Consider the following 26271-nt stretch of genomic DNA (forward strand, 5'->3'; position numbering starts at 1 on the left):
CAAACCTACTTTAATTAAATAATACTTACCAGTTTAGCTTTGTTTTGTTCCTACTAAATATGTATTTTTCTCACTTTCCAAATAAGATAGTGTGTGATTAGATACCTGCAGACTGGTGCTCTGGTCAGAGAAAGGTGAGCTGAAGAAAGTCGTCACGATGCCCATGACCGTCTCCGTCACATAGCGCTCCAGAACAGTGTCTGCATGCTTGCGGTCACTTGTATTGTTGCACACCTGTAATCAAGAAAACATAACAAAATAGCTTGTATTTTAACCTCCTTGTCATCTTAAATGTGGTTAAGAATAAATAAATAAATAAAAAAAGGTCAGAGCTGCTACAGAGCTGCCTGGTGTTCCTTACTCTGCAAATGTCAACCAGGAAGTTCTCGAAGAGCTTCCACATATGGTTGGAGGTGTAGATCTCCTTCATCTCAACCTCAGTGTCCACGTAACAGTGGTTCAGGAAGTTGATATAAGCTATCTTCACCTGAAAAGGTTGGGATTAGGGTCAAACACAAAAAAAAGTACTAGCGGTAGAATCTGTGGAGGGTGAGAAAATCAAACAATCAGACATTCATGTGCCATTGTCCTTAAAATTAACACTTTATGAATAATGTCACCAGGATGGCTCCATAAGGTGTGTGTGTCTGTTGATGCCAATTGGCTAACAGAGAGTGTGGCAATGCAAATGGCCTATATGAAAAGGCTCCTAATAAATTCACATACTCAGCTCATTGCTTCATTTCTTTCTCGTGGTCCATCAGTTTATTGTTCCACAAAATCTGTTTTCACCCTGTAGGAGCCATCTTTTTTTTTTTCTGGGAAGCTGATATTTGCCATGGAGGCCATAGAGTGATTTGTGACGTATGTGAATATACTGTATGAGTGGAAGCCTTCACAAATCTGGTTGCAGCTATTTGAAAAAACCTAAATGGACAGCGAAACATTTAAAGTACACTACACACTACAAAAAAAATCATATGTGACATTAATCTAACACAGGCCGGAGACTAATGGCACATACTGTGAACAGATGTCATCTTGGCAGTGAGCATCATTCTGTGGGCTTAAACAGATGACAACGGATGAAAATCAATCTGATGTTTTCATGATACATCCTGAATGAGCTGGTTGTGCTACTGTGAATGTGGCATTTAGATGCATTGAAAATTGCTCTGAGAGCCTCAAAATTCACAGAGTGCCCACTCAGTCTGCTCCGTGTCTGGCTTTTGGTTTGCTCGTAGCTGTACTCAGCACAGCTCTGTCCGAGGCTCATCTCACCTCGGGGATGCAGTCCTCATGGGTCACCACCCGCACAATGTCATCCAGCGGTAACAGGGAGTTACACTTGATCTCTGTGTAGACATTCTTGCCCTCGGTGCAGACAGCCAGGAGCTCTACCAGGTGGATGTGGTACATCAGAGGGCTGTTTTCATCCATGCGGTCCCGCTCTGATCGCATCATCTGCACCAACGTCTGGAAGGAGGCGCGGTCGTTATAGAAGACCAGAACATCTTCGCCTGCATTCACCAGCTGTGGGCAGAAACAAATATACATGATCACGTCAGGACACGAGGACACTGTAGAATAGGTCGAATACCAGATAAGTACGAAGCGTGACCTCTGCCATAACGATGTCCTGACACTTTTTGATGAATTTATTCTCTGCTTTGACAATAGTCTGAAGGAACTTGAGGTACTGGACGTTGCGGCCATGTGTTTCGATGCAGTGGACAAAGTGCTGGACCACACGCTCATTGATCTCGCTGCACAGCTGGAAGTTGTTCATGAAGATGTGCTGCATGGTGACGGCTTCTAAAATCTGAAAAAAAGGAAGAGAAGTTGCCTAAAGTCGTATCAGCCATTTTTTAAATTAACACTCATATTAACATTCATATGAGATGAGCGTTGTTTGGCAGGGCGGCTCACCCCTGGGTTGAGGAACAGATTGACGTGCTTGTGCAGCAGGGCTTGGTTCTGCTGATTTCCTGCACAGAAATTCTGCAGAAACTGGTGGGCGAGCTTCATGATATCCTGCATTCGCAAATCTTCTCCCTGATGAGGAAAATGGACTGATGTGACGGTTTGTCCAATTTGATACCCAAAAAGCATGTCTTTAAGTGAAACCCTTGATACCTTCTCGTAGGGGATCTGCAGGAGCTCGAGGACGACAGCGTGAGCCCCCATGTTCCTCAGCAGCCTCTGCTGCTGTTTCCTGCTCTTCCTGCCTGTCAGACCATCTTGGACACAAAGCCGGCTGAGACGCAGCAGGATCTGACAGAGAAAAGTGAGAGAAAAAACGACAGAAGATGTAGGAGCGAGAAGTGTGTGGCAACAAACTAAGGCAGATAAAAGCTTGTTAACCATATTTGGAAGTCAAGTATTTACCTCCTTTACCACCCTGTAGTTGTAACTGCTGGTACTTTCTGCTTTCTTTGGTTTGTCTGTGCCTCCTGAATCCCCCTACAGAGAACACCAGAAACAATGCATCAGAGAAGAAGGCCTTACTCTGGTGAAGACATTTATTGGTGACAGGCTTTTTGCCGTCTTTTGATGTACGACACACTGCACCTTCTTATGCTCAGGCTCAGTGGAGAGCCCCTCTCCTGCATCCATTCCCTCGTCTGGCCCCTGCCTCTTGTACACCCACAGCTCAGATTTCTCTACGATAGAGCGCAGCTGGTCCAGGTCTGACTTGATTTGCTTGTAATTTTCCACGTCTTGGCTGGTGACCAGCAGCTGGACCTGTGAATGTATAGAGCGGTATGATTCTCTCTTTGGTTTTGAGGTAAACCAACCATCAAACCCAAAATAACCCTCTGGGGATCAATGAGGATAATCTTATTTGTCACAAGATAAAGTACAGAGCAGAACAAACTGGAATGGCAATACGATGCTGGTTCCACATTCAAATCTAACTTTAAAAGCATGAATCATCTTATTTGAACTGGTATGATTTTCACTGCTTCAGTTTCTAGATGTGTATTAGTCATCGGGGCACCTGTTTAAAAGCCTGCAGGACCTCCTGCCTTTGGCTGAAGTGCCTAAAGAGCAGGTGCAGGGCTCTGGACACCAGCGGGGGATAGTCATGCATGGTTAAATGGAGCAGGACCCTCAGGAAGGTTCGGCCACCGTGGTCATCCAGGTCCAGCGGGGTGTTCTCTTCACTAAACTCACACAGAGCACACATCAATGAAAACACGTCCTCTTTCTCATATTTCTTTGCAACTCTTTCTCTGTTGAAAGTAGGATTACCTGCCACCAAATATCCCCTCTGCCTGCTCCTCTATGTGCTCAAAATCCAGAGCTCCTGAAAACAAAACAGTATTCGTAATCAACCGTGTAGTTTGTCCCACACTAGTGTAAAATGCAGCCATAAGTTAACCTAACCTGGCATGTTGTTCGGGCCTTCTACTGCTCCAGTGACAGATAGATCACTCTGGGAGTTACTCTCATCGAACTCCCTCTTGAATATAGACAGCAGACAGGAGATCCTGTAGTCCAGGCGCACATTCAGGATGAACTGCGGGGCACGACAGAAAGAACAGGCGTTATATGAGAACATTTTAGAGGATGGATAGACTGTGAAGAAGAATATAAATCAAGTCCATGTTTTACTACATCAAGCGCTTGAAATGCTTGTGTACAGGCACGAGATACATTTTTCCCCACGATTTGATTAATAACTCTGCACGAACTAAGCGTATCACCAGCAGGACTCGTCTATCACTTCCCCAGTCTGATTCTTGTCTCATTTGTGGTCTGATAAACAGCAAATCCATCCAATTCAAGGACCCTCATCATTTTCAATTAAGGCATTGGTCAAACAGAAGTGGACATGTTTTAATCTGAAGTACTGGATCGGAAAAATTATCTCATGCACACAAATAAAACACAAATAAGGAAAGAAATTATATCTCATGCACAAAAGTATTTCAAACCCTAAATGTCGTAAAAACATGACCTCAGTATCTACATTTGTATCCTTCTATAAGCACTCAAAGGCTCTGTGATATGCGCCGTATGCTTGCATGTGTATTTAAGTATAATACTGCTTGTTCTTCACCTGCAGGATCTCAATGATCTTCAGCTTGGTGTCCATGACTAGTATGTCCTGTTTCTCAGGTTCAGTCTGGGTCTTAACTGAGTCTGTATTGGTGCTGGTGGTTGATGTCGTTGGAAGGAAGCCCCCTCCTCTCAGGACTACTTGGGACATCAGCTCTCCTACCCCGTGAATGGACCTCATCACGTTACTGCCTGGAAACAAACGCAAGACGTCAGCTTAATGTTCATGAGCTATTTGGGCCTCCACTGAGCAAGCGTGTTGCTCATGTGTACCTTTGCTCTCATCTTCTTTTTCCAGCTTGTTAAAGGGGAAAATAGTGTTCACATGGACACAGTCTAGGATGGCCAGCAGGATCTTGGTGAGTCTCAGCAGGTCGCTGAAGTTGTAGAAACCAAAATAGATCAGGTTCCTGGCCAAATTCACCACCTAAACATGGAAAATAGAGGAATTTAATATGCTGATTTCACCATTAAAATGCGAGAGCTTCGACATGAGTGTGATGGTGTCATACTGACCTCGAAGGTGAGTTTGTTCTTCTCTTTATCTGCAAATGGGAAACTCTGACACACTACGTCTCTCAGGTAGTTCTCAACAAACTCCATCGTCTGAGAGAATCGCTCCTTGATTTCATCTTTAGACGTTCCATCATTGTCATAACTATATTGAGAAAACAAACAAAAAGTACAAATCAATCTAAAACAAACCCAAAAAAGAGAACAATACAAACAATTCTCCATAATTTACGCACTCGTCGATGGCAATCTCTGAGGGAATCTCAGACCACAGTCGAGCGTATTTGACCGGCGTAACCTGCTCCTGAGGGTCACGGTCCACGTGCATGTGCAGCATCATGCGGCAGAAGGAGGCTCGCAGGTCATAGGGAAGGTCTTCATCGGACATGCATCGCAGGATCAGGTCCACGTCCAGCTGGCCGGAGATCTTGTTGATAGCCAGGTACTGTCGGTCCAAACACATCCTTGCGAACAGGTTCAGCTGGTACCTGTGGTGGGAAATACACACCAGTAGAGTCAGATTTACGTCGGAGACTGACACGGGAGTAGTGTAATCTCCTTCAACGCAGACAACATCATAAAGTCCAGTAGCTACCTGTAATAACTGACCACCTCCTGGTCCTCCTTCTGGCCCTCCTTAGCATCCTGGGCCAGCTCCCTGATGCTTTTACTGCGGATCTCTTTATTGCAGTCTTTCCAAAACAACCACACCTCCTCCTCGTCCTCCTCTGACTCCACAGAGTTCTCCCCAAGAGGCGCTCCCTCGATCTCAAACCTCGACAGCACGAGTCTGTGGGGGGAGATTTTTTTGTGTTTTGTTAGAGGATGACTGAAACGAATGAGTAAGCATTTGTGACAAACTGGAACAAAAGCACTGGGGATTAGGATATTGCTAACATCATTACTGTCACTCCCAAGCTTTACAAAAAAGGATGGGGCAAGCCTCATTAACACATTTGTGCATCTGTACTGCAAGAGAGACTGATCAGCATCTTCATCATTATATCCCATACAGGCAGCAATTAATTACTTTTATGAATGATGAATCTTCTGAAAGAGCTCAAAGTGTCTTCACATTTCCTGTTACTATGCCAGACTCACAAGATATTAACTTCACAATGATACGAAAGTAGCAAAGTTTAATATAGAGTTGTATTCAAACAGTTATTGATTCATTATCTGAAAATCAGCTGGTATTAAATCATCTTATCAGGTCAGCACTACATCCCTTACCTCCATGCATGGTAGCTTTAAAATGAGGACTATCTTGTGTTGTATGTTGTTATTTTTAACGGTTAATGCCTCATTTGATAAGTAACATAAATGTGATTCTATGATTCTGTCGATGTCACATATGTCAGACATATTTAGAGACAGGGGGGCGACAACTCACTTAGTTTCTATGAGGATGTCTGCGTTAGCTGGGTCCAACACAGCGTTACAGATGAGCTCCTGTGTCACAGGGATGGACTTATTCATTGACACACACAAGTCTGACAGGTAGTCCAGGAACCTGGACACACACACAGACACACACACAGAAAAAAATATGCAAAATCACTTATGATATTTTGTAAAAGAATAAAACTCAAGCATCTGAAAAATCTTAGCATACAGTATTAATGCACCATGACTGTTTGGGACTTAACACATATGTCGGCCAATAAAACATCAGCCCGACAGTGTAAATCTTTATATTATTATTATAATATCTATATTATATTATGTATTATTCCAATAAAGAACTCAGAGCCAATAAATTGACTTAACAAGCACAGAATCCACACACACAAGTGCAGCATGCTGTGTGTCGGGATGATGATGCCGGACCGCAAAACACGTTGGTAGAGCTCTGTGGACGGTGAGGAAGAAAAAGGAAGCCGAACACGTCGTCTCCTGCATGGATGCTTTTACAGTTTCAGAGGAAGACGACGGGCTCGCTCTTTGAAAATGTCTATGAGTTCTAAACAAATCTTTTTTTCCGGCAATTAAATATTACACTATCTATTGTCATGACATCTCAGCCTCTCTAACTCTGAGGTTTTGAATAAACTACATGTTATGAGCTTCTTCTTAAATGACAAAATTATCTGGTATCTTGTCAAAACTGGCCATGAGCAGCAGGTAAACACAGGTTATCAGCTGAAGAAAATCCATATCTTGCATCACTAATGTCAATTGGCCACACATTCCAACACATTGCAGTTTGATAACCTAAGGACACTATATTGATTTATCATAACAGCAAAGAGGCATTTTAAAATATAACTTTAGAGACATTAAAGGACATTCAAAAAATGTTGTCACTTGACACTTACAGGCTGACTGTTGTGTGAACTGTGTTCTTGCCTGGTTCAAGTGGAGTTATAAGTGCGCTTATGGTGTTCATTGCGTTGTCGGCATAAACAGATTATAATCAGGATATAAACACGTTATCTTGCGGATCATTTTGTTTTTGATTTTTTGATTCTGCCTTTTCGCGCAGATCCCTATGCTCATGGTGTACAAACACAGAGGTGCACAAACCTGGGCTCCCGGTTCTTTCGCACCAGGCTGACAAACGTGTCGATCTCTGCAGCAGTGATGTGTTTCTCCAGCAGCTTGCGGTTGTTGTGGAGCAGAGCTGTGATCGTGTCCTCGGCCAGGACATCATAGCCAATCTGTTTCTGCATGAATCGAAATTGTTTGGCGATGTACTCCTGCGGGACAGACGGATAAACAGTCTGAGCACACAAAAACCAAAACAAAGACTCATTGTGGGGGACAAAAATGACATTATTACCCTCCAGCCTTTATCTTTAATCTTATTATGTCTATATTCATTACTAATATTGAGTGATACAGACCATGTGTGTGCAGGGAAACAGAGGATGTTCACAATGACCAGTCCGCCTCCTTGTTTAAGCTAATTAAATGAGCCCTTTAACATTTAAACTGTAATGTGTTTAAGAGAAATCAACTGTTCTTGGAAAACAGGAATGTGAAGAAAGTATTTGCTAAAGTATCACTTTAAAGTATCACGAGAGCTGGTATCACTCTGTTGCTAGAAAATCCGATAAAAAGGCGATCCTTGTAATCTGTGCAGGACATTCAATTACACTTCATAGATTAATTTCTTGTTATGATAATCATATCAGAGCTGCGTCAGAGCAAAAAAGTCTTCTTTTATTTACTATGAGATTGAATCAAAATATTTTGGGAAACACCTTTTCCCATGAACTCCAACGGCACGTACACCCCATGTCTCATAAAGCAAAACTGACAAAACTGAACCTGGTTCTTGCGGTAGTCCTGCTGAGAGTGACGCAGAACCCGGTAACACAGGCGGCAGATGTGTCTGAAGGGGGCATGTCGCTGGTCGGCCAGCTCCTCCAGTCGCAGCATGGGCCCGTCCCCACTGTCTGTGAACGGAGCCTGCAGCAGCTTGAAGATCTGGATACAAGGGAAGGGATGACAATTGTAACCACACTACATCTAAAGATAGAGGTACAAATGGCAGGCTGGGGAAAGCATGAGAGACCTCTCTGAGTTACGCGAAAGAGTGCTGTAAAGGTTAGGAGGGGAGGTTAAGTGACGTTCAAACGAGCTCATGTTAAAGAGAACTTGAGAGTTTGTTCAAAAGGTCGTACTGACTATATTAATAGTACTGTATGTAATTTTTGTCAAGAGGCATCTCAATCAAAACAAAAGTTAAAAGTAGCATGGGATCATGGGAGCTGCTGTCTTTTTTGTAAAACCATAATGACACACGTCTATATTACATTATGCTTATTCAATTATATATTATTTACTTATTTTGGGGGTTGTCTTACCCATGAGCCATTCAGGGTGGGGGAAGGAAGGATGGGAAACTCTGGATGGACAAGAGTACTGTGCCTTTATAATTAAGTTAAAATGATCAATGTAAGGATTATAAATGTACATAAAAGGAAAACAAAATCAATCTAATGTGACTGTGAGGAATGTTCCCAGTTGATTTAATGTGTTAAGTTTTATTCACATTATGTTTAGCCACATTTGCCAGTTTCCTTCCTCACTCTTTGACATCTCATCTGATGTTTCCCTGAAAGTTACAGCGACACGCAGCAACTCACCGGTATTTGAATAACATTACATTTTTCTCCAGGCTTTGACATTGTTGGAAACATTTGGGCTCATGTAAATATACAACTTAACAAAATATATAACAAATGAATCCTTATTACTGCAGGAATGTCAAATGTTTTATCTTCAAGACGTTACCTGCTTGAGAATATTCTGCTCTCTCATCAGTTTCTGTCGTTCCCTGTTGGGTTTGTTGACCATGATCTCAAGAACGTCCTGACCGTTGTTGGGAATATCCACCACGAAGAACACCAGATCCTCCAGGAGCTTGGTGACCGCTCTGAATGGACACACAAAAGAGACACGCAAAGCATTTACAGCACACAGGGCTACCTCGCTACGAGTTAGAAATTCACAACACGGCACCACTGTGCATTTTATACCTCCTCTCGTTCTGTGTGATGGTGCCCTTTTCCAGCTTTCCAGCAATAGAGGCCAGCACTTTGCTGGCATCGTTGGCAAAGTCGAGGTCTCTCACTTCAGCCGGAGAGACAGGCACAATAGCAAAAGCCTCCTTGTCTTCTTTCAGTGCTGAGGTGCCAATCTTTAAACGGAGAAGAGATGTACCACTTTGTCAGAACAACGTGAGATATTTTCGAGTGTTCTGAAATGGTCTCTTGGTACAAAACAAATGACAGGGCACTTATTCAGTTCTGAAACACTTCCATGACTTCACTGCAGGGGGCAGAAGCTTGTTCTACCCCCTGCAGTTCAGCTAGTTCAGCTGACAACAGTTGGTTTAGACTCTATGACCCCACTGTGATTTTAAAAAAAGCTCATAAACAACGACAGAATTCCATCCCAGCAACATTTATTGACCCTAGTCTAGTGGCAGGTGACAAATAGTTTTACACGTGCACTCACGCGCAGCATAACAGGTTTTTCCTCCTCTTTGTCGATGGGCTGGTTGGTGCTGTGAACCCATGTGTTTGTGCACAGGTGCCTCAGGCGCACGTACGAGTTCCTGAAAACACATTTTTTCATTTCCTATTATGATTGCATATTATTTTTGGAGCACAAATACAAGACAGTGCATACTGACACTTAAACAGGAAACGTTTAAAATAACAAAGCATCTTCAATAAAAGGTTGCCAATACTGTCAACAACTGTAAACACAGAGCGGCGTTCTTTGTAGGGGCTTTTGCAGATTTTGACAAGTTTAATTCGAGACTTGTAAGACCATTTGAATGCCATTTGAGAACTATTTCATGTCTGTACTGGCAAAAAAAAACAAAAAAAACTATGATGGCTATAGAGGAAAATCCAAACCCAGAATAACTGGATTTCCAAATGTGAATACAGGACAAGATTGGGTGATGGCAGGCGTTTTTTGGTGCACAAGTTGCAGCTGGCTTCAAATGTATTTTTCAGGCTTCAACCTATCACCTAGTGTGCTGTTCCCAGAACCTGATCTTGCTGAACCTGATCCCTGAAACTTGCAAATCTCTGGGAATTGCAGTCTTGAAGAATTGAAGAGTCCTCTTAGATTATCTTATGGCAGATAAGACATGATAGTCGACTCTACTGTGGCCAAATGTACAAGAGAAAGTGATATGGTCCCCTCCACTGAAGAGTACGTGATGCAGGGCCATCTGAGATGTAGGATTTGGTCAACCCTGCCCCCCATACAGTCCGTTACCATCTACACCCATAATGATCACAATGAGTGCATCGACTTTTCATGTTTATCTTTGATTATAGACACCGAATATTTCTTGCTTTATGGGTTAGAAGAGAAATGGTTAGCTGATCATTTCTTTGACGATAAGTGCTTTTAACAGTGTCACAGTCATGTGAAGCTAAGTCCATGAGCAATATTTGCTCAACACAAGTAGGATACCGTTGTCTTTCAGTGCTACGTTGTGTTACAACTTCAAATGATAATATCTTTGGATCTTGAATTAAAGTCTCCATGTCACTCTTCTTAAATGTAACTGTGCCAAAGACAAAACGTGCTCCTTGCAGTTTAAACCTGCAAGATTTGTATTCATTCCTGTCCAGTATCTGCAGGTAATGATGAAAAAATTTAAAACTAATGAAGCTACCTTTATAAAAAAGTTATTAGAACTATTATTACTATTAGTAATGTCTACATTTTAATGCGCCGTTCTGTATTTGATTCTAATGCTTATGTACTTTTACTTTACGTAACATGTTGAATCCAGGACTTTTAGAGCATTTCCAAACCTTAGTATCACACCTGAGTACACAATTGACCACTGTTTCCCAGTACACAAGAAACACGGTAAGTTTTACTTCAAGTTTCAGCAAGACCTATGTGCTCACATCACTACATCAAACCCTGGGACATTTATGACAGTTTCCTCTTCCTCGTGCTGTTTCTTTCTAATGAAAGTCAAAGCAGTTCTAGTGAAAAACATGAATCAAGCACGCACAATATTGATTGGTCACAGCAGCGAATGAATCCCTCTGCGCCATGAACAAGCACCGACACATCTGCCCTCACACTTACAGTAATACCAGGAAGATGAGACATTCGCTCTGGTTCATTTGTGTGAATTTGTGCGTAACCATTATTTTGAGTATCGCCCAGCCACACACTCTCTTACATAGAGAGTGATACACTTTCCATGGTTAATGAAGCATAATAAGATGACTTATTATACAACAGAAGTTGTTGTTGTTTGGTGTTCGGTGAAAATAGTGTCAGACCAGGAACAAGTCTGAACAAACTCACCACCTTAACATTATGGCCTCCCTACCTGGGCACCAGTGAGTCTCCCCCTCTTAAAGTGGTGGGGTCGAGCTCAAATATGGAGGAGATATCATTCCCGTCAGGCACAGACACGAGGGTGTACATGACTTTGTCCTGGACATTTCTCAGACGGGCCCGTAAGGCTTCCTGCTCCGAGTCCAGCTGGAGAGGAAAGCCAAGACAGACCATGATTAGAAAAGTGCAATCATACAAAAAAAAAAAAACCCTTTACAATAAGCACATGTTCCCATCTTGAGCAGCTGAGTTTATCTGCCACGTGTCAGGAACAACAACAGTCAGGTCTTTTACTGAAAAGGTTGACTATTGCTGTGACATGGGATGGATTTTTAGGAACTGACTCAATATGGTAAAAATGAAACGTAGTGAGTTAGGCAAGCGCAGTTCAAAGTCCCTTTTACTCAAAAGAGCAACTACGTCTTTTCTTTGTAAGTGAAATTTTCCCAATAAAATGTCACAGTCATCATTCAGTAAGCCAATAACAGTCAGCAGAAAAGCCTTGAGGCTAAACAACTTCATCAAATCAAGCTGGAGATTTTAAATTATTTCCAGATCTTGCACAATTCAGTAAATATCTTTCAGTAAATATCTCCGTTGAATCCTAATAAAAACATATTAATCAACGGGGTGTTTTCTTTTTTCAGTCGTGTGGAAGCAACGCTGTAAACTCAGAAGCAGGTCGACTGTGAGCCGGTTCAACCGCCGCCTGGTCAGCAGATGTGAAGGCCTCATGTACACAGTCTGAGCCAGCCTCTTTAAGAACTGAAGCACCAATGCAGAAAGAGGCATTCACTCACAGTGAACGTCTGCCATCTGCTGGTGACTGACGTGTAATGCCCTCTAGCTAGGCAAAAACACATTCACCCATCTACTGCTGGAAACAGCTTCTGCAGTTCAGGCAGTTTCAGAGTTTTCAGGTACACAAGGAGCACCAAAAATGTTAAAAGTCTTCAAGAGGTGCTGTAGACCTTATTCACACGGAGACCTTTTTATTGTTGTATGATAAAACTATGTCATAGGACAAATTGCCATTTTACAGATTGTCAATTGATCAACAACTGAGAAGATGATCGACAGTGAAAGTCTGGAGGCACATTTGGCCATATTTCAAGGCAAAACAGCAAATTTGATAACTTGTTCATTCAACAACTATCTAGCTAACACTACCGCTTGCTAACAGCCAGTGTGTCTCACACTACATGAAGGTTGAGACAAATGTCACCAAGATATACGTTGATATTTCCAAATCAACTTGCACCTCTGCTAATTGTTTCACATCAAAACTGTATCGTTAGCTAGAATGTGGGTGAATGCCAATGTTAGCTGTCTAATGGAAGCTAACTGGTTATCAAACCGAAACCTGTTGTTTTTACCTTGAAACATTGTCCAGTGTTCGTCTGGGTTAAACTATCTGTCGTCTTTACAGTTGTTAATCAACCAGGAAACAGAGAAATGATGAAAGTTTGTCAGACTGCCAACGTTTATATGACTTGCACCCAAGAACAGAGCAGTACCACATTTGAGCTTCCTGCACCGAGTGTGATGGCAGAGGAAAATGGCCGCCGTCTGAATATGGTGTACAGTGCCCTCGGGCCACGCTTAAGTCCCATTATGGCATTAAATCAGAATATTGGCCAGTTCAAACAAGATTTTGTGACACTTTGACCATCTGTTTGACCAATGTTTAGAAAATTTTAAAAGCAAGTGGTCGTGTATAAAATATTTCCTGTATCAAAAGTTTTATACAGGAAATCTAAAATGGCCGACTCTCTGTTGGGCAATCTCTCATATTACAGTTTTGAAATGTGATCATTACGATGAGTGCAATGACCCTACCAAATCACAAAAACCTACCAAATAAAAAAACATTAGAAATGCAGTGTTTTAGTGATTAATGACATGTTACCAACTGTAACCACTCAAGTCTTTCAGTGAGGCTCACTTACTGAGGAGCGGGACTCCAGGCACCCCTCTTCATACTCAGGGTTCACCTGCAAAAATATAAAGTGGTAGCTTAAATTCAGCTTAAATTTGTGCAAACCTGATGTTTAGGGGTGCATTCTGCCTTCCTGAGTAAAGTACCAGGGTAAAACCTTAAACACAACAAAAAATACATGGATGAATAGTATACTGCCTCAGAGGTAATGCTGCCTTGTTCTAATTGTAGTTTCTAAAAACCATGTGTCTGTAGTCCACTGACCTCTGCAGCCAGGTAGTGTCCGGTGGCCAGGTGTTTGAACCTGAACAGGCTGTTCCAGTAGCCTGCCCCCCCTCGACATGGATCGTGCTGCACAACCTGACACCGGAGCACACAGCGGTTACATCTTTCATCAGTGCATGCAATTTATTTAAAAGGTGCTCGGGGTTGAATTACCAGATATGCTGTAAAGTAAAAGGAAATGCTTCCTACAAAGGCTAACTTTATGTTTAACAGTGGTGTACGGTGTACAACATACAGCAAACAGCAACTCTAAAAATGCTCTTCCTCACCTCAATCTCCCACAGGGCTTTGCTGCTGGTTGCCGAGGTAGCTGACTGACGTCCAGTAGTGCGGAGGAATACATATTGTTTTTTTCTGTGATCATCACATGTGAGGAACTTCTCCTGTTCAGCGTGAAATAACCGTACCACATCACCCTGGAGAGACGGAGAATGTTGTTACAGTCAAAACACAATCAGCCTACCCTTGAAACATCATTAACTAACTATGCATTCCTTGTAATAAACCAGAAGCTAACACAACCAATATTTAGTGTGCAGCAATTTCAATAATTCATACGTCCTGAACGTGCCCCAAAATTGATTTAATATTATTCACGTCAAATATTTTGTCAGGTATTCTGCAGAGGATCTTTGGCTGGACCTGTTATAGTTGCAGCTATTTTTGGTGTTAAAGAGAGCCGTTGAATAACCAATAAAACACAATCTCATTTGTCAGCAAACACTGTAGACTGATCATACTGAACTGGAAACAAACAAAGCCATCGGCCCACTCAGCTCTGATGAGGGACATTATACAACAAGAGAGGATATAACACCAAGTCTGATACATTATGGCAACCTTTCATTAATTTTGAGGCTGTACTGAATCTACTCTCTTGAGGATGTTTTGAAGAAGCGTGCCACTAGTATGATATCCATGTACTATATATCTTTTGCGTTTGATTTAAAATGTGTTTTGAACCCAAATAAAAACAGCGTGTCTGCTCATTTTTGTGGCTGCTGTGAGACAAACCCCTTTTAGGATGATCTCCTGATTGTCGCTCCATTTCATAAACAAGACGATCTTCCAGCTGGTGTTACAGTTGACCGAGTTCACCTGAAAAACAAATAGAGTTTGACGTGACTGTAGGTGCAATCTCCTGGCAGCATGCCTGCATGACAACACCGCAAAGGTTGTACTGCAAAGAATGACTAAAGGTTAGTGGAGCTTAATAAGGTGCAATATGTCAGAATTGGCCGCCTGTCAAATTCATACTCAAAACAAATAGGAGGGCAGCATATCACATGAGTAACTGCTAACTGCTGCTAACTGTAGCTGCCTTTTGCTTGTTAGCGCATTTAGCTGTGCAGCTAGCAGCTCAAAAACTGGTAGCTCTTGGAGTTGTAAGTGGAGCTTTGCACTAGGCCGGACCAGGGCTAGCTTGTTAGCATGCTAACTTAAACTGATATCTCCACAACAGGCAGAAATCTCTGTCTAACACGCAGCCGTCTGTTGATGATTTGCTGGTGGAGGTTCTCAGTCATCCAGGTCATGGTAATTCTAAGCATGTATCGTAGACAACTGGACTGTTTCAGTTAATAATTTGAAGATTTCTTTCATGTTTTCAACTAAAATTGTTACATGTTGACCCTTTTAGATTGAGTGAGACCATTTTTTTCCAAAGATAGTAAATAAGAGCAGCTGTAAATGTTTCTCAGGATGTTGTCCAAATAAATACAAATACACTAAATCTTTGAGTATAATCAACATCAAATCCACTTCCTGTTTCTTGGACAGCCAAGGCAGCAGAGTCAACAGCCTGATTATTTAATTGTTTATCTACTGCATGTACTTGTAAAGACGGATGACACGAAGGAAAAGTGTCTAATTAAGCTCTGAAAATATGTAACTTCCTCCCTTTGTTAACAGTTGCCACAAGATGTCACACGCATCAGTGATTTGTGCTCACATTTTTACCATTTCTCATAACTCATGCAAAGTCGTAAATAAGCATAAATGAAGAGTAAAATAGTAAAATGGCGCAACTGCCCCAAAACTGTCCAACCGTCTTTAACAGTGTCTGTAAGGCAAAATAACAGATGTAATTTAATGTAACTCAGAGCAGATAACTGTAGCCTGTCCCTTAATTGTGAAAAATATTGGCGACAGGAAAACCATCCTGTCATGTTTCACATCAGGCAGTAAATAACCAAGCAGCAGTTCTGATGGAAAAAACAAAGCTATTATTAGATTGTAAACGGCCAACGATTCCACTTAAACTTTTAAGAAGTGAAGATAAGTTGCAGCAGCTCAGTCAAACCTCATTGCACCCCGGGTTATCCACGAGCTGGTGTGTGCTAGCGTGGAGCGGCTGACCAGCATTCACTGGGTTCAGGACCACTTTGTCACCAATCACCACCTGCAATCAAACACAAAACAGATGCATTAAAAAACAAAGATGTGAAACATGAGGAACAGCGGTTAGACAGTAATCCTACCGCAGGCAGAGCTGCCAGAGGGGGATGCTAGGGGATGTACTTTTCTGCTGCAGCTGAAGAAGTTTAATTTGACAAGTTCAGAGACGGGGGAACTTCTGCACCACCATTAGTGAGTCCATCCTCAACACCTCTGTCACCATCTGGTAAGCTGCTGCCACGGCTAAGGACAAAGGCAGACTGCAGCCGATCACTGGCCCAGCTGCGAGGGAGATCGACTACAATCTGCCCTGCATGTCTCCGTGACTCTGAGGTGAGCAGGAATGATTGTGGAGTCGATCAGGGCCAGCAGCTGGGTCCAGGACTCCTTGCTACATTCTACATGCTACATGCTAAGTGAAGTCTCAACATCCAATGTTATGCCGTTACATTCTTTTTTATTTAGACTTCATTCTACTTCTCTACATTTATTTCAAAACCTTAGCTACCAGTCACTTTGCAGATTCAGATTACTCTGCGTTAATAGGCTACACATGTGACATGTAGCCAATCAGATATTGTTATAGTTGGGACACTGTGTGAAAGTATGGCGCATCAGATCCAAAGTGACATATTTATTGTATTGGCAATCTCACAAAACAAAATCACAGATTCTAGTAATTGGAAAAATGCTCAATATCGCCCCCCACAGCCAGGCTGATAACTAGTCTTCCCCTAATTTTTTTCCTGTTGTAATTTTTCATCAGTTTTCCAAATATGATTCTTCACTTCTGCACTTTATTTTGGAGAACACTAATAAGACGTGAAAAATGTGAAAATCTACTTGATTAACCTGATTTTGATCGTGATATTTGGTCATAACACCATGTCATAAGGAACTGGGTTACGGCTCCACAAATAATAAAGCTTTAGCACTGTATTTTTATTCTGTTTTTTTTTACTTTACTTAAATATATATGGAGGATTCTAGCTCAAAACAATTTCCTATAATAAGCAATGTGCACTCTATGGGAGCACAGTACCCTGGGTTCAGGTCAACTCAGTTAATGAAAGACACTAAGATCTCCCACATGGACATACAGCAGGTAGAGGTCGGGGAGCATTGGTATCCATTTGCACGTCACTGTCTTCTGTCTATTCTAAGCACATATGGATTGACTCCAGTTTTCTTTTTGTCTGTTGCCTGCTGCTGCTTAGGCCTTGTGCCATAGCTACTTTGAGAGGAGCTTAGCAGAGAGGCCCGGACTATGCCGTGGTTCATTTTGTTCCTGGGCACCAGCCCACTACTTCCTGCTGCAGGGAAAGATGAGCTGGTGCCAAGAAGAGCTTTGTGCTCAGGTAAACACAAATTGGGTGCTGGCACGAGACCATCCAGGGATAGATGTGGTCAGATGGACGAGGCTTAGGATGTAAAAAAAATATTTGTGCTTTCAAGTTCTGGACCTTTATTGTGAAGTCTTAACCTTATAACATTGATGTACTACTGTAAGTGTGTGTGTTATACGTTTTAAATATAATGATATATCCCCACAATGCACCGAACCCACAGACGTGTACACGTGATGACTCACACTGTCCCCGATGGAGCGCAGCTTGTAGAAGGGCTGGATGTAGAACCAGGAGCCTTCATTACCAGCAGTGTCCAACATCACCCTCATGGCGTTCTTCTCCAACAGAGCAGGCAGACGCTTGTTCACTGTCAGATATTTGTTGCTCTTCAGGTGGAGGAGCTGAGCGGAGACAGAATATAGTGTAAGACACTACAGACAAATGGACATGATGGAATCTGAGGTGAGGAGTAAGTGCTCCTAATGATGTGCTGACTGCAAGAAAGCAGCTGGTACAAACTCTCATTACCATCATTAGAGTTATTAACGGAACTAGTGTCATGATTAGAAATCTCAGAGTTACACTGATTAATTGTGAACTGAGGTTAACAAAAAGATATTTTGTGCCTCATGTTTTGATTGTGTATGAGCACGTGTTATGAAGTTAATTTATGAGTCTGCCGCCAGTGTTCTCTGTTTAAAAACACATAATGGTATTTTTGTATAACACAAGTTCCCTTTTTCTGCAGGACGTTTTAGCCTTGTTCACTTTCGTTGAGCTCATGCCAAAATTCCCAACACTGTTCAACTAGAACATGCAATTTATGGCTTCAGTTTTTGTTTATGGGTTCATATTGAGGAGCATGCATTCAAGCACAGGTATATTTCACACTTAAGATAAGAGATGCTTGAAAAATTGTGAGATTACCCTAAACCTAATCCTTCCTCTGTTGCTAGCATCTCAGAGCCGTTAAACTGAAAGCTTTGTTGAAGTCCAAACAAAGTTTATCTGATGACATACCAAGCAGACAATGACTATTTCAGATTCATCAGAATCAGAATCTGAAGATGTACTGGCAAAGCATGCAGGAACATATGAGGAACTGACTCTCAATTTCAGTTGTTCTCAGTACCACATGTAGATCTAGGAATAATTTTCATGTAGATAGATAAGACATAAGGCAGAAAACAAGGACAACAAAACTGAACCAAGACCGGTAAAGACAAACATTAAACTATAACACACATTTTAATTTAAATACATTTGATCTAGATTCGATATATAATTGTAATCTATAGTTTATAATATACTGGTTTTATTATGATTACACCATATCTTATCAACATTCTTTAAATCAATTTGTTGTCTTTTAAATGAATGTATTGCATAGCTGTAATATTTGATTATATAGTAATTTTAGAATGTTTGTATTTATCTTGAATTAATTCACTACTTAATTTCAAGTGCTGTGAATTAGTCTCTAAATCAATTTATCTATTATATTTTGATTTGTTTGAAAGTTGCTCTATGAATAAGTTTGATTGACTGATATAAGGAAGTCTGCGATAGACTGGCGACCTGTCCAGGGTGTCCCCTGCCTTCGCCCTAAGTCAGCTGGGATAGGCTCCAGCCCCCCCGCGACCCTGCAGAGGATTAAGCGGCGTACATATAATGTGTACAGATGATGGATGGATGGATGGATATAAGGAAGTGTAAACATGCAGTAGGGGTATATGCATGTCAAAATCAGCGCAACCAACAACATGCAATGTCTGTGTATGGTTCAAGTCAAGTGATTCTGTAAACTGTAAACAAATACAAGTTGTGGAAAGGTTATGTAATAGTTTACTTTATACACATTGAATGGGCGTTGATGATTTGTTGAAATTTAAATCTGCATGTAGGAAAAAAGGCAATCACAGTCGAAAGCGTAAATGTAAATTTCACATGTGAAAATTTGAATTCACATTGGACAAAGCAAATGTGTGATTTCAGGTGCCATGTTTTGTGTGGAAATCTTAATTTATATTTGAATAAAAACGTCCAGTTTAGACGTGACATTCATTTGTCGTAAGTAAATGTATTGGTGTTACAGGGTTACTGGCCGCCTGTGGAGAGACACCTTCTCAGTGTGTGCTTGCTTTGGCGTACAGAGCTCTGCAGCATCAAGGGAACAAACCTGAATGACATTTCCGTACTGAATAACTGTTCCGAGCAGTTTTCTGTTCTCAGAGTCATTTTGCTTCTTCTCCAAGTCAGCTGCATGCTGCAAGGCAAGAATGAGATCAAAAGAGGATTGTAGTCCAACATTAAGACAGTAAATCTCTCACTTATTTACTGCAATACTGTTCACTGTTCAACCAATTTCACGCACCAATGAGGTGAGAAGTAATCTGATTGGCTAGCTGTTAAACAAAGCATAGTAGGAACAAAGCTCTTTACCAAGAATGTCAGCTTTTAACAGAGAGGCTTTAACTGAAAACTCTGGCGCACATCTCCATGGAAATGCGGGAGAGATTGCAATCAGATAGCAGATTGCTTTAAATGGTATTGCCACGCAGCAGAAAGGGAGAACAGAGAGTGTAGAGGGCAGAAAGGTAGGATAGTAGGAGTGAAAAGCTTCAGAATTGTCTATAAAAGGAGTTTATCATACTTCCTCAGCAAATGTACATGGCATCCTTGAGTGCACAGCATCCATATGAAGTCACTAAATCAACAACTGCAAATTCCTACACAGATGTGTTTGCTTTAGTGCAGTTTTTGTACCTGTTTGTTTGAATCATGCACTGGCTCGCACCCAAACAAACTTGCACCTACCAAACTGAATTTCAAGATAAAAATCTGATGCAGCTCTGTCCTTTCTCCTCTTTCTCCTGTGAGCTTGTGAGGACAGGTCTGTGTGTGGTGTCACTTCTGCAGAGACTGCAGGGTGGTGAAGGTGTCGTCACTTTGCTTACATGGAGCTTGTTGAGGAGCACTGTGTCTGTGTTCCCTCCGGGCTTCGCCGCTTTCCAGAACTGCTTCTGGGCCGAATAGCGGTTCATGGGACACAGTCTGAACAGACAGTCTGCACAGAGAGACACGGACAGAAATGAATAAAGAGACAAAGATGCACAAACACACACACAAAGAATATATCAGATAAGGACAAACACACACTGGAGGCTAACCAAAGTGTTTATAGCTTGGAGAATTACACTGGCATAAATCAAAAGATGAGAAAACAAAAAAGAGAAATATGATGATGCACTCCGAGTTGAGTCTGGAAAGGTCGGTGCTACAGTGTGGGACAGGTCACAGCAACAGCACAGCATAAACCAACGCACACTAGTTGCTATAACAAGGCGATACAAGATGTTCAGCTACCAGCTGTGAAACAATAAATGGAAAAAAAACAACAGCCCGACTTAATAAATGACCCAGTCTGACGTGTCAGGTGATGCGTTCAAAGACCTATTAGCAAAACAATACACACACTCGTGCCTCCCATATTCACTGTTCGCCTTCACTGAGATCAAAGGGTCTGCTGCAGGGAGGAGAAACAGAGGACAGAAGAGTGTGTGTTTCTGTGTGTGTGTGTGTGTGTGTGTGTGTGTGTGTGTGTGTGTGTGTGTGTGTGTGTGTGTGTGTGTGCTTGTGTGAACTTGACTAGGTTTAACCAACAAAGTGAGGACCATATTGCAAAGTGAGGACATTTTGGCCAGTTCTAAAAATGTCAGTGGGTTGTTAAACAGGTTTGAGGTGTATGGTTAGGGTTTGGGTTAGGTTTGTGGTTCTGGTGGTTAGGGTTAGAGGTCAGGGTCAGGGGCTAGGGAATGTTTTATTTCAGTGAGAGGGTCCTCACAAGTCTATGTGATCACATCCTGTGGTTAGATCAGGGCACACAATAAACTCTGTGTGTGTGTGTGTGTGTGTGTGTGTGTGTGTGTGTGTGTGTGGTCAATGAGATGAGATTCTGCAGACTCTGCGTCTGCTGCTCATTTTCATAGATACAGTAGAAACAGGCACACGGTCCCACTATTTGCATGTGGACACTGTTTTAGCATAGCAGAGTTCCTCTTCTAAATCAAGCCACACAACAACTGCAACTGAAGCCACAGTGGTGCCTTCACACTGGCTGAAAGCTTAGTTTAGCAGCTTACAGCCAAACTACTATGACAGTTTTGCCTGCAGAGTTTAAACTTCTGCCCATCAGCCACTCCTCCCTCGGAGTCCTGGCTTTCCTCTGACTTCACCTCTCATCAGACTGAAGCTCTCTATTCTGAGCGGGCGAAAAGAGGAGAAAAAAGAACAATCCGGCCATCCTTTCCCCTTTCTCATTCTCTCTCCTCCTGCTATGGCCGCAGTAACATGACCAAATAAGGTCAGCCAAGAGAAGGGGAGTGGGATGACAGAAGGAGAGAGAAGAGGGTGGGGACTCCCTATCTCCCCCCTCGATTTTCTACATCCCTCCTTCTCTCTTCTGAATTCTTCTAACCATTTCACACACCATTCCCTACTTCCGAGCAAATGGTCTCTATCTCACAGATCTTCCTGAACGCCCCCCTTCTAAGCCTCCGCATCATATATGGTTTACTTTAGTTTGACCTAAAAAAAATATGATTAGAACAACAAAGAAAAGGAAGTGAAAGAGAAATGAGGAAGACAGAGCGAGAGAGAGAGTGAAAGAATGTGAGACAGAGAGAGAGTGCTCACAGAGAGGGTAGGAGTAGAAATAAGAAGAACTGGAGTTATGCAGCTTTTGCAGAGGGAATAAACTTGCATGCACGTGTCCCACAACTACATCAAACTGTAAGCAGAAGTGGATCAAACTAAGTGGAAAAGCCAAATGAAAATAAACACAGACTGGAAGCTCCAGTCTGACGAGTGAGTTGCCCTTTAATTTGACACAGGCATTTTTATCATACTCTAAAACACAATCACAGCTGCAAAATGAGCCCAGTGTGTGTCTGACGGGAGGTTCGCCTTTAATCACAGTCAGCTGGGAGAGACAGCATCTCAGTCATACTGAAATCTGCGGTGTGGGTTCCTGCTGGGGGTCATCAGTCAGGAAAAGGGGTGGGACTGCACCAGAGGGCAGACGACTCCATCATTCATTAACATTCTCGTGACTTAAAACAATCTTTTACTACCGGAGCCCCGGCCTCATAAACATCTAGCACCAAAAATATCCTATTTGAGTTTATAAACAATCTGTCTTTAACAGAGCTGCATCACGTGTACTCAGAAACACCAACTTAAAATCATGTAGCCCTGAGGTAAGCATGATAGAGACAAAAAAAAAACCCATTACCACTGCTGTTTGGTGGTTTTCTGGGGGGGACAAAGCCAAATCAAGTCAATCAAGTCACAAGTATTTGAGCGGGTCAACTGTCAGCTGGAGGCCTTTCAGTTCTCTGGAGACTGTTCAAGATTGAAATGACCCAGAATTACAACATTTCAAATCTTTACAGTGTTTTCAGGATGATACAGAGTTGAGACCAAGACCCTCCAGTGCAGAGACCTAAACATTAAGATCAGAAAAGCTCTGAAAGGGGCTTCAGTTATTATATTGCCTTGTGGATAGCATAGCATCAAATGTTTTTAAATCCATCCTAAGCGCAAAAAATCAGGATATCTTCCCTTCTGCTACTTTGAAACTGACAATCATTTTCTTCAATCTTTGTCTCTTAAAAGCTGGAGTTCAGAATGTTAAAGTATTTTATACTCAAGTCATTGTCAAATAAGTTCACACATTGCTGATTTAGCCCTCACCCTCCATAAAGTCTGATACGACTGGATCACAAACCTGGTTAGAAGCTGCAACCAACCATCAGAATTGTTACACGGGCATAAACAAACATTTCCCTCATTTTGGACCAGAAAAAACATTGTTAGACTCACCATCATCCCAAGTCTAAAAATTTGGAAATGGGGTTTACATGCAAAACTATTTCATGGCTCTTAGCAGTTTGTCATTTTCAGTCAAAAGGCAAGAAACAAAGTGTGTGTCTCCTTTTGATGTTTATTGTTGAACTTCACACCTGATTGTTTTTGCTTTCAAGTCTTGAGTCATGTCAGCTTTTTAGGGAGTCGAGTCGGAAGTCTTCATTCTCCGAGTCTGACATGAATCTAAGTCTCAAGTCTCCAACGATAGCCATGAGTATCACTGCATTTCTACGCTGATAGGATAACTTACTTAATTACATCCTGATGTGTTCAATGTTTCGATGTTTATCGTCTTATCTCTATTACATATGGCATCTACTGCATTGCAACTGAAATGCATTCATTAACTTTTTTCCTTTTTCAAACAATATAAAACATTTACAATAAAAATGTGACATACAATATAATTATTAACAATAATAACTCATTTTGCAATAGAGCAGTGTAGAATGATGTATGTACAGACTGTTTTAACATTTATCTGCAGACGGTGCGGAACGTTCACGACACTTGACAGATATATTACAGAAAAGTCACAGAAAATAGGCAATAAAAATATTATTAGAACATGGATAAAAGTCATCTTCATTTCATTTTCATGTCTTATTTAGTTGAAAAACATTTTTTTTAACTCTCTCAGGATAAAAGGATTTCAGTTTTCCTAAATCATTGTTTATATTGTTGATGGAAGGTGTCCAGTAGACATTCACACAACTCATTCAAAATAACACATTGAGGAGAAAAAGTTAGGAGAAAAAATACAAACACTGAAAGAGAAAATGAAAATTTCATATCTGTTCATTTTTTGAAATTGGTCAAATTTACATCATCATAATCATATATCAAATGTGGAAGATGTAGATATCATTTAAAGGATTTTAGTGTGTATAACTGAACTTTAGTGTGAAAAAAATAAAACAAATACTAAAAATGAATATTAAGTGCAAAGTATTTTCACATTCCCTTGAGGACATCAGGATGAGCTCCTTAAATTATTCAGAAGACCTCGTCTGTTGATGTGTTGTTGCTGTATATTTGCCGTGTCACGCAAGGCTGCTTTGAGTGGTTTTGGACAAGGGCCACAGATGACTCAAAGAGATCAGCAACACTAACCCTTTAGACATGGACGGTTCAACAAAAAGCTAATAAAAATCCTGCTCTCACTGACAGAAATTCACCAGATTTAAGAGGGCCAGGAGGAAGATGCTTGTAGCCGTGGCAACCATAAAAACTACAGAGAGGATGTTAAGTCAACAGCGATGATTCACCTCGGAGGAAGTTTTATTATACAGCAAGAAGAGCGTCAACACCAGACAATAGCTTTTAATTAGATCTACTGTGTCACAACACAAGCCTGCATACTTCACAATGGTACACAATTTAAATGGTCACAAAAGCAGCTAGCTGACACAGCCTGATGGCAGACAAAACCCTGACATGCCTACGTGACAAAGAAGCCATCTAAGCAGGGAGGCCTGCATTTAAGAGGTCTGATCTGCTCTACCCTGCAGTAATTAGACAACATCAATCTGGCAAATGGACTTAGAGACCCACATTTTAAAATACCTCTTCGATTCTATGTTAAATCAACAGTATCCTGAATGACCTGGCTTGTATAAACTGCTATTCGCTCGGAGGTTCCTATCCTGTTGGAGATATAGTAAAGGAAGCAACTAATCACTTGTAGCGCATCTAAGAAAATAAATGGTCTAGCGACAACAGCTTCCCTTCACTGCTTCCTGCAAGACCTTTCCTCGCTCAATAGACAGGAAAGCAATATATGTGGTTATTAGGAGAGGAAGGGACTAAAGACAGAACCGCTCCTGGTGTTTATCTCAGACCAACCACCCAACTAGCCTGCAGTGTGTCTCTGACAGCAACAGTGGTTTGTGCTGACAACTGATAGGTAGTGGCAAGGAGCTTATGCTCTGAACTTTGTTGGAGAGTATGATGTCCAAGGTTTCATGCAAAAGACATTAGAGGAAATCAAGGCAGGAGATGAGAGATAAAAAAAAAGAAAGAAAAAAAAAATACAAACAACAGGAGAGTTGTAGGCGTGTAATGCAATGTCAAGGACATGCTATAATGGTCTTCACATGCTCCTGGTTTAGAAATTAAAATGTCAGGCAGATAAAAACAAGCACAAATATGAGTTCCTGTTGTTTCTGTACAGACAGAGGATGTTTTGGTGCCTTCTTCTTCATCTTGTTTGTTTCAGATTTTCTCAGTCACTATCAAACTTTTCACCCTGGCACAATCGACCAAAGATTTTGTATATGCATACGGCCTCAATGTTTACCCCCCTTAAAAAACAAATAAAGTCATCAGTACTTGCAATTATAAACACTTTTAATAACGCGCAGCAGCAGATACAAACAATCTTCAGTGCTGATGAAGGCCTAGGGCTAAAATGCGTCTGTTTTTGTCTGCTGCTGCGCGTTATTAAAAGTGTTTATAATTGCAAGTACTGATGACTTTATTTGTTTTTTAGAAATAATATTATACTTGATTGCGAGTGCTGACGATTTCATTTGTTATTGTGTTTTTGGGTCGGCACCCATAACACTTACAAGACTTTCAAGTCGAGCCCGCCATTTCTTTTTTCTTATTATTTGTGGGGAAAGCTGGTCCTGCAGATCAGAAACCATCCAAGTTGTACTCATGCGACGGGTTACTGTGCAAAACAAAACAACACATTTTACAACAACTCCAAGTCTTTTTATCCGTCTACGAACAGCCTGCTGAACACAGACAGAGACAGAGGATGATGACTGATGATTCACTAAAAGTGAAAATTAAAAGTGGATGGCATTTCAACAATGCGAGCATTCTATTGTCACTGCCACTTCAAAACACAACAAAACGAGCTGCCACCACAGCAACTTCAAACTCGATGGCTGGTCCGACATTCAAACAAGCGAGTGATGGTGTTTAAAGCACAAATAAGACAAAAGGAAG

At 41.4% G+C, this 26271-nt stretch overlaps 1 protein-coding gene across 5 annotated transcripts in view; it reads right to left on the minus strand.

The window, feature by feature from the left end:
* The window catches only part of LOC119020522 (inositol 1,4,5-trisphosphate receptor type 1), a 78131-nt gene that overhangs the window by 43200 nt on the left and 8660 nt on the right, over positions 1-26271 (minus strand). For all 5 annotated transcript variants that reach the window (XM_037099881.1, XM_037099880.1, XM_037099879.1 and 2 more), the window contains exons 4-34: positions 20343-20452; positions 19565-19651; positions 17628-17786; positions 15942-16040; positions 14654-14737; positions 13909-14055; positions 13619-13714; positions 13365-13409; positions 11408-11562; positions 9547-9646; positions 9066-9226; positions 8821-8962; positions 7852-8010; positions 7105-7277; positions 5972-6091; positions 5174-5368; positions 4815-5066; positions 4582-4723; positions 4339-4492; positions 4067-4257; positions 3391-3523; positions 3256-3310; positions 3002-3167; positions 2572-2745; positions 2389-2463; positions 2137-2274; positions 1930-2055; positions 1622-1822; positions 1282-1533; positions 362-487; positions 106-234 (exon numbers count right to left, since the gene is read on the minus strand). In XM_037099881.1, the coding sequence (XP_036955776.1) occupies positions 106-234; positions 362-487; positions 1282-1533; positions 1622-1822; positions 1930-2055; positions 2137-2274; positions 2389-2463; positions 2572-2745; positions 3002-3167; positions 3256-3310; positions 3391-3523; positions 4067-4257; positions 4339-4492; positions 4582-4723; positions 4815-5066; positions 5174-5368; positions 5972-6091; positions 7105-7277; positions 7852-8010; positions 8821-8962; positions 9066-9226; positions 9547-9646; positions 11408-11562; positions 13365-13409; positions 13619-13714; positions 13909-14055; positions 14654-14737; positions 15942-16040; positions 17628-17786; positions 19565-19651; positions 20343-20452 (4346 nt within the window). The remainder of the gene's footprint in view (positions 1-105; positions 235-361; positions 488-1281; positions 1534-1621; positions 1823-1929; positions 2056-2136; positions 2275-2388; positions 2464-2571; positions 2746-3001; positions 3168-3255; positions 3311-3390; positions 3524-4066; positions 4258-4338; positions 4493-4581; positions 4724-4814; positions 5067-5173; positions 5369-5971; positions 6092-7104; positions 7278-7851; positions 8011-8820; positions 8963-9065; positions 9227-9546; positions 9647-11407; positions 11563-13364; positions 13410-13618; positions 13715-13908; positions 14056-14653; positions 14738-15941; positions 16041-17627; positions 17787-19564; positions 19652-20342; positions 20453-26271) is intronic.

Source organism: Acanthopagrus latus, chromosome 6 (genome assembly GCF_904848185.1).
Source record: "Acanthopagrus latus isolate v.2019 chromosome 6, fAcaLat1.1, whole genome shotgun sequence".
NCBI lineage: Eukaryota > Metazoa > Chordata > Actinopteri > Spariformes > Sparidae > Acanthopagrus > Acanthopagrus latus.